We start from the raw sequence: 8771 nt of genomic DNA, 5'->3' as shown, positions 1-8771 counted from the left end.
TGAATAGCAATGTGAATAGACCATTCCACATGGGTGGAAGATTGGGTTCTTGAACTTGGATAGCAGAGACAGATCCCCAATGTAGCCCATTTTGTAAAACATGTCGATTAGAGTAGAGGAGGAAATCGAATCAGGATCAACACGGCCGTCAGATAAACCAAACCCTAACATTCTGCATAATCGAGCTTTGGTAATGGAGGTCTTACATGAAGCAACCTCAAAGTTAATCACATCATCAGATTTAATGAAAGAAGCAGAAGAATATGCCTGTTAAAGATGGATGAGAGGAATGGATTCTGCCATGGTCATAGCTTGAGCCAGTAGCGAGAAACGCAAACACTCCACCATCAGCCTTAGGGCTTCATTGTATTGTGAGGCAGTGAGGTCGACAATCAGATTTTGACTCGACTTCACGTTAAGCATAATCACGGAAGTCGATTGATCAGCAAAAGATACAGTTTCAGATAAACCAACCATGGTAGCGTTGAAGACGACGATGAATAGGAGATAGAAAAGGGGTTTTTCTTTGAGAGTAATGTTAACTTTGTGAGTGGTGAGAGAAACCAAACCGTCAAAACCCTTTTTATACATCTGGATAAGAGAGAGAAAATCCTGCTGTGATGTTTCCATATCCCTATAAAGTAGCCTTGATAGATGTGACAACTGTAGATGTCAGGCGGCAGTGTAACTGACACGCGTGATGTCAATTATTTGAAAAGTTTTGCCTGATTTGATCCTATCTCTAAGCGATTGTCGTTTCATCTTTCATCCATTCGTAATTATCATCCAAGTCACCATCACCTGTTTTCTGAATGCAAGTAAACATTCAGAATGAAAACCAGACTTTTGAAAAATCATAAAGATTTTTGTGCAAGAGTGTGCCAAAGATAAAGAAATAAAACAAATTAAATTTGTGGGATTCTTGTGATGTGAAAATAAAATTGACATGAAACCAGATGGATCCCGGGCATCGATCTCTTCCTTCTGAATCAAGAGAGATTCAGAAGTGCTTGTGTGGCACCCCGTTGAATTACGGTCATCTATTTGTTATGAAATAGTGAAAGGCTTCTTTTAAGTAGGTTTCATAGGTGGCGTAAGCTTCATTCAGATTCCGAATCTTGACATAAGTCCAAAAATCTAAATGAAGTACTTGTTTGACCAGTGTAGCCATAAGAACAAGTATGGTTGGTATATCTTGTAAGTGACTGGATATTGTGGAAATCTCAAGAAAAATAAAAACTGGATCTATTTGGAAGAAATGTCTTGGGTTGAGAACATTTCATTAAGATCACTCAAAAAAATTTAGATTTCAAAGTTCGAAAGGTACAAACCATATAGGTTTTAATTGTCAATTCAGTGGTGAAAAAATCTAGAACATTTAATTGTTCACCGTTAATTCAGAAGTTGGTTTCGGATTTTGGGTCTCACTCAAAATCATGGTAATAACGATTTCAAGATCATCAACACAGATGTTGTGTAACCATAAACCTCAGTGGTAATTGCTGAGAGTCTTGAGGGTTACGATTATGAAGGTGAGTATGATGGAGAAATTTGAGATTGGTTCCAAAGAAGGTGTACCTCTGCTATAAACGATTGACAAAGCAATCAACTCTTAACTCAATTTGAGAAGAGTAAGGTAGCTCAATGACTTATGTGATTTATTAGCCTGATTGGGAAGAAACGATTGGAAGTATCGATTCATTAATGCTTCAAACATAGAGTCTCAGAGGCTTGGGACAACATGCAACATCATGCTTCTAGGAACACTTAACTAGTGCATAGATTCAGAATTATATACCTGCCCCATCAATCTGAATTGAGGTTATGATGAATGTGTTCCTGAAAGTAATGTTAGCCCTCAAATGAAAAGTATTTTTGGTATTTTCGATTTTCTAAAAATAAAACAAAACAAAGAAAAAGAAAATATTTTTGTGATATTGGATTGTCTGAAAAAGAATAAAAACAGAAATAAATATAATATTTTTGTGATTTTTTGTTTTCTGAAAAAGAATAAACACAGAAATAAATAAAATATTTTTGTGATTTTTGGTTTTCTGAAAAAGAATAAAAACAGAAATAATTAAATAGAAACACAAGTGAACAGTATCTCCTAAACCATTCCGAAGCTCGGAATCAATCGGAAGAAACATAGTGTATAAAGGATACAACTCATTGCGAAACCTTTTGATGAACAGTAGATTCCGAACAATTCCAAAGCTCGGAACCAATTGGAATTTGGAAATGAATTCTAAATCATTCAGAAGCTTGAAACCATTCGGAACGTGAACAGTAATATCTGATTACGAGAGTGATTTCGGAACTGAGTCTGCTTCGATCATTCCTAAGCCTTGTAGAATTCGATTGAAGGTTGTTTCTGGTAAGGCTTTCGTGAATATATCAGCAAATTGATCAGAGGATCTGACAAAGTGTACTTCAACGTGATCCTTAATGAAATGATATCTCAGTGCAATATGTTTGGTCTTTGATTGTTGCACTGGATTATGACATATCCTTATCGCACTTTCTGAATCACAATACAAAGGGATTCTCTTCATATTAAACCCATAATCCCGTAGTTGATTCTGAATCCATACAACTTGTGAAGTGCACGATGCAACTATGATGTGTTCAGCTTCTGCAGTAGATAGGGATACACATGTCTGCTTCTTTGATTGCCAACTGACAAGTTTGTCATCTAGAAACTAACATCCCCAGAAGTGCTTTTACGATCGAGACCATATCCACCAAGATTAGCATTGGAGTACACGTGCACAAAGAATCCTGAGTTGTAAGGGTACCAAATTCCGAGAGAGCTTGTTCTTTTGAGGTATCGGAAGATGTTTTTCACAAGAATCATATGTGGTTCATGAGGATTCGTCTGAAACCTAGCACAATAACAAACAAAAAACATAATGTCTGGACGACTTGATGTTAGATACATTAAAGACCCAATCATTTGTCGATATAGTGTGAGATCTGTTGCTGGCTTGTCCAAGGATGGAGTAAGCTTTATTCTGAATGCCATTGGAACCTTGACCTTAGAATCACCCACCATGCCAAATTTCGCAAGCAAGGTCTTCGTGTAGGCTTCTTGGTTGATGAAAATGCCCTCTGAACTCTGTCTAATGTTTAAACCAAGGAAAAAATTAAACAGGACCCATTGAGCTCATCTCAAATTTAGTTTTCATCAGATTTCGGAATTCAACTGTTAATCTAGGATTAGTGAAATCCGAAAATGATATCATTAACATAAATTTGGACGATCATTAGATGGTCACCATGTTTCTTACGAAAGAAGGTTAGGTCGACCGATCCTTGTTTAAATTTGGATTGTTTCAGAAATCGAGTTAGGGTTTCATACCATGCACGAGGTGCTTGTTTTAGACCATACACAACCTTATCCAAAATATAGCAATGATTTGGATACTTTTCATTTACGAAACCTGGTGGCTGTTCCACATAGAATCTTTCTTCTAGTTCACCGTTCAGTGACGCACATTTCACGTCCATTTGATAGACTTCAAAATTTTTGTGTGCTGCATAAGAAAGGAAAATACAAACAAATTCCAGCCTTGCAACCGGTGAAAACATTTCTTCATAGTCTATACCCTCCTCTTGGCAATATCCTTTCACTACTAGTCGAGCCTTATTCCGAATCATGTTGCCTTCCTTGTCAAGCTTATTCCGAAATACCCATTTTAATCCTACCACTGATGCATCCTTCAGAGTTGGAATCAATCGCCAAACTTTGTTGCACTCAAACTCATGGAGTTCTTCCTGCATAGCTTGCACCCAATCAGAATGATCAAGAGAAATCTTCACAGTTTTAGGCTCTATATTGGAAATAAATGAATTAAAAATGCAAAATTCCATTTTGGAGAATAATGCAGTTTGTTTGTCTTTTTGTTGAGCTCTGGTAAGAACGCATGAGGATGAGTCTCCAATAACTTGACTTTTTGGATGATCTTTAGTCCACTTGGACATGGGTGGATAGTTCAGATCATATGATGGATTGAGTTCCGAAACAACTTCCTCAAATTCCGATTGTACATCAGAATCATCATTCAGAATTGGATCAGAATCATCATCCAGAATTGGATCCTCCCGCTGGAAGTTTGCATGGGACTCTATGTTCGGAGTTGGATCCTCCCCCTGGAATGGAATATCAATGTTGAATTCTGGATCTGAATTCTCCCCCTAAATAGGTGTATTGGTTTTGGAGGTTGAAGTGGAACCCTCCCCCTGAACTGGAGCATTAGTAGCTAGTGGTTGAGGTGGAATTTTAGAATCCTTCAGAATTGGTGGATCTTTTCCAAGATCTTTGGCAGCATCATCAATGATTTTCTTCAGTTCATCCTCCTTATTATCTTTTGCTTTTTATTATGAAGAAATTGCTTTATCAGGCTCATCAAACAAATTCATGAATTCCTCATACAAGTTCATCAGAGGAATCATTTGAGATGGAGTTGACGGAAAGATTTCGTTAGATTGACAACCAGCATTCTGATACTTCTTTTGATAATTATTGTCAAAGGTGACATAATAGGTTTCCTTGATCCTTTTGGATTTCTTGTTCAGAACCCTATATGCCTTTGAAGTAAGAGAGTACCATAAAAAGATTCCTTCATCTGCTTTCACATCGAATTTGTTCCAATGCTCTTTTGAATTGAATATGAAACACCTGGAACCAAAAACATGAAATAACTTAACGTTAGGTTTGTTGGATTAGGTGTCTAAGCCCATAAGACCCGATAGTAGCATGGTCCATTTTGGGTTGCATTCACCGAAGCAATTTGATAGGAAGGATATTTGAGAAAGAGGTTATTTTTGGTTTATTAATATATTATATGAATAATATATTAATTGATAAATCATATTATTTAATTGGTATTGATCAAGAATTAATTTGGAATTAATTTAGTGATCAAAAGAGACTGATTAAATTAATAGGGGCTGATTATGTAAATCAGTGATACATATAGTTTGGGCTAATGATCCATGATTGATTAGTAATGCACTAAGTTTATATGGAGTCCATGAAGTGTTATTGGATTAAAAGCCTAAGTGTATGAATTAGGGTTTACAAGTGACCCTTGGAATTCTATATTATAAAGGTAATCCCTTAGCTCCAGAATCGTGTACACAGGTATTCTAAGAAGAATCTAGCCGATATTGGTGCCTCCAAGCTCTCTCTTATTGTCCTCCAATTGTTGGTGGTGTTTTGTGACTCATTTGAGGCATCACACTTGAGATGCTATGCTCATATAAGGTGTTGAGAGAAAAAACTAAGAGACACACTTGAACAAATGTTAGAACAAGTAGATTGAGGAATAGTTAATCTCGAAGGATCTAAAAGCTCAACAATAATATAAATAAGTTATAGTTAGATAGTTAGAGAGTTAGTTGCAGAAAAGTAAAGAAATAGAAATGACAATAATTGTTATATCAAGTATACACATAAGTTGATTCATAACGAGGAATGCATTCAAACCGAGTTAATAAGGAAGATCAAACTTAGTGATTAAGTCACAGAAGACTTGCTCTGAAGAGAGATTATATTCAGATGAATTCTGGTAAGATTGAAATAGAAAGAGATGAGTAATAGAGAGATAGAAAAGATAACTTCAGAAATGTGTATTCAGATAGAATGCATAAGTTATCCGTATTGAATACAAAGAGAATGAGCTCTATTTATAGAGACTCAGAAATACACTAGATTACATCTCTATGAGTAGCCATGCAAGGCATATTGGACAATAGAGTGTATTACAATAAAGATAAGTAAAGTAATCTAGCTAAGTGACTGTGGTAGGTAGACTCCGGTTGTGGTTGCTGATGAACAAGATTTGACTGCGGGTGCTGAACTTGTTGCGGTAGCTGGAGTGGCTGCGGTAGCTAAGTTCAAGAGGGTCACTTTTATGATTCAACAATTTCCCCCTAAGTGACCTCTTTAACTTCGGTTCAGCTATCAAGTTTGAGGAACTTGATCAGGATCCACCAAAACCTCCTGATGTTTTCCAGCCAAGTGATTCTCCTTAGGATTTCGAATTTGACTTCTGCGGTAGTATGCTTTGATCTTTCAATTCCGACTCGGCAGATGTCAAGTTGCTTCTTGGTCAGGCGATGCATGGCAGTCATAGGAATGAAGTATTTGACATTATCAGTCTTCCTTTTGAAAATGACTCCAAGTTCAGGAAAGTTGGTTGCGCCTAAGGATCTTTCTTGAAAGCCTTCGGTAGGCATAGGCGCAGGTTCGAGTGGTGGCAGATCAAATTTTTAGGCTATGGTGGGGTAGATGTCCGCATCGATCTTGGCAAAGTCACAGACTGTTTCCTTCAGAAAAGTGTTAGCCCTTTCAAGCGCAATCTTCATTTTAGGGTGCTTCTCGGACTTATTTTGGAACACTTTGGCAATGAGGAAGATTTCTTCCAGATTCATGCAAGGAAAGTCTGCCTGGGTGCGGACATAATCGTGCTCTCTTCTTGTGAGGGTATACTGGATGTAGTCAGCCTTCATGAACTTCCGAATTTTTTAGTTCTTGACTGCGGATGGTCTATCGTTAGACCATATGTTTTCAATGGAGGAGGCATTTTTAGCATGGAAGAGACTAAGTCTCTCAAACTCCATTGGCAGTCTTTTGTGATCAGGAAGGCTGCGGTCAAATTGCTAAAAAACTGTGAAGAATTTGGCATTTGGAGAAATTAGGACATCCTAGTATCCGTCCGATGGGGGTTCAGCATAAGTGAGGTGGGGTCTGTAATCTTCGTCCAGCAGTCGGCGGTGCGGATTGATCCATGAATTTATCAAGGATTCGTCCATCACTGTGTCAAAACCGCACTCTCGCCAAATTAGCTCTGCAAGTTTGGCTGCCTTCCAGTCTTGTTTTCTTTGAGCAGTGGCAGGGGAGTCCGTTGAGCTTGGAGATGACATGTTCTCCGCAAGGTTTTTGAAGTGAGGGGGAGTCACTGGCTTTTCAGGAGTGACTTCCTTTTGCGGTGAAGGGATATGTGGTGGAGTGTGATGAGATGGTGTAGGTGTGGGAACTTTTTCTGTGAGGATGGGGGGACTTTGATGTTGTGAGATGGATGGATCAAAGTGATGGACTTCTTCTTCTTCACTTCCCCCTCTTGAGGGATGCAACGGAGGAGCTTCCTCAAGCCACTGCTTAAGTCCATCAACCTTGGCAAAAACCTCTTGGAATTGAGCTTTGAGGGCTTCGGCCAACTGTTGATTGTTTGGAATGGAGGAGCAGAAGAGTAGCCTGTGGATTTCCTTGGTAAGCTGGAGGATCTCAGGACCATGAAAGTTGGAGGACAGGGATCGTTGCAGTCTGTTGATGGTCGATTGAAGAACGGAGATAGTGGACTCATAAGCAGTGTGAGTCTCATCTATCAGCTTCTGAGACTGCGTGGCTTGATCCGCGATGGCTGCTTGGAGATCCGTTTTGATTGCGGTCACCTCAGTGATGAGGCGTTCCGCAGCAGCCATAAAGTCTTTGTGATCTGCCTTGCGGTTGTTGTCAAGGGACCGGATCCCCATTTCTACTTTGAGAGAAATCCTCTCAGCAGCCAAGCGTTCCCTTGTCTCCAGACGTTCTAAACGTTGGATCAGGGACTGCGATCCCGGGGTGTCTTCAGGTTGCGGTTGAGTTGGCTTGACCGCAGCCAAGATCTGATCAACTTTAGCTTGTAAGCTCATGAACTCTTTTCTGGTGACAACATTCTTCTTCTTGTCTTTTGGCTTGGAAGTTGAATGATGGGAGCCACTGGATTCCTCTTCCTCATCAAACATCATGAGGTCATCATTAGAAGGGCTGGGCTTGTTGACCTCCTGAATATCGTCATCATCAAGACCGAAGGTGGGAGCAGAACTGACCTCGATTGCGGTTCCTTCGTCTTGTGATTCATGGACTGTTGGAGTGGGATTTGGATTGGGAGTTGGAGTTGGAGTGAATTTGGAGGTACCTGCAGCTGCACCAGAGGCTTGAGCTTTAAGAATTGTTTCAGCCATCTCGGTCATCCAGTCTTGAACTTTTTGAATAGTGGCTACGGTACTGGCATTGATGATAGCATTTGCCCAATACTTAGCCACTGACTGGATTTCTTGCTCTTTGAGCTGTTGCTGCTTGATCTGTTGTTCCTTGCGGTCTTGGAATGCCCTTTTGAATGCAACATATTTTTTGATTTCTGACTCAGTTACAGGAGTGTACCGTAACCATGAGTCATTTGATTCATCACCGTCAAATCCTTGGAAATGCACCGAAGTGTCCTTCGGGTCCACGGATCCTTACACGTTTGTGCTCACCGTGCCTAAACCACCTGCTGCAGATGTAAGCAGAGTAGGATTTCCTGAGCTTCCTTGGTCTCCTTGACCCGTGGTCAAGTGTGGCCTCGGCTCAGTTCTGGCATGGGCGGAAGAAGTGCCCTGCGGTTGGGAAGGTGTTTGTAGTGTTTGGGTGACGTTTAAAGGATGGAGTGCAACTCCTCGGGAGAAAAGAAATGCAGTCGGGAAGCCCTGGAGACCTTAGGGCGAGCACCAGTATCATCCTCTTGGGAGTGAACTGGGGGGGAGTCTCCACGAAGTTGTGAATCAGACTCACATTCTGAGTCTGATTGGAAAATGATTGTGGTGTTGAATGGGTCTGCGGCCACCCCAAGGACTACTGGAGCCTTTTGAGAGGCTTCAGTATAGGTCCGGTCACGCATTTGGCTAGAGGAATCGATTTTTCGTTTCTTAAGGATAACAATTGGTTGCCTATCCTCATCAGAATC

The 8771-nt window shown here is 40.0% G+C and overlaps 1 protein-coding gene across 1 annotated transcript; it reads right to left on the bottom strand.

The window, feature by feature from the left end:
• Window positions 1–742: 742 nt before the first annotated feature.
• LOC145106576 (uncharacterized) lies at window positions 743–8010 on the bottom strand. The gene is made up of 6 exons (XM_079043538.1): window positions 7965–8010; window positions 4249–4373; window positions 3949–4152; window positions 3362–3777; window positions 2708–2885; window positions 743–808 (listed from the first exon to the last, which is right to left on the bottom strand). The coding sequence occupies exons 1-6, from the start codon at window positions 8008–8010 to the stop codon at window positions 743–745; spliced, it is 1035 nt and encodes a 344-aa protein (XP_078899664.1).
• Between the last annotated feature and the right edge of the window lie 761 nt (window positions 8011–8771).

This window comes from Lactuca virosa, chromosome 4 (assembly GCF_052849685.1).
Source record: "Lactuca virosa cultivar CGN04683 chromosome 4, Lactuca_virosa_CGN04683_v6, whole genome shotgun sequence".
Classification (NCBI taxonomy): Eukaryota; Viridiplantae; Streptophyta; class Magnoliopsida; order Asterales; family Asteraceae; genus Lactuca; species Lactuca virosa.
Note: the sequence above shows the minus strand (reverse complement) of the source record. Positions and strands in the feature narration are given on the sequence as shown.

What these genes read in the sequence shown, in the direction of transcription:
- LOC145106576 (XM_079043538.1), bottom strand. Translation starts at nt 8,010, where the DNA reads ATGGCTGAAACAATTCTTAAAGCTCAAGCCTCTGGTGCAGCTGCAG. An exon ending in AGCCTCTGGTGCAGCTGCAG is followed by an intron (nt 4,374 to 7,964) that starts GTACCTCCAAAT and finishes CATAATAAAAAG; the next exon opens with CAAAAGATAATAAGGAGGAT. An exon ending in CACTAGCTACTAATGCTCCA is followed by an intron (nt 4,153 to 4,248) that starts GTTCAGGGGGAG and finishes ATTCCATTCCAG; the next exon opens with GGGGAGGATCCAACTCCGAA.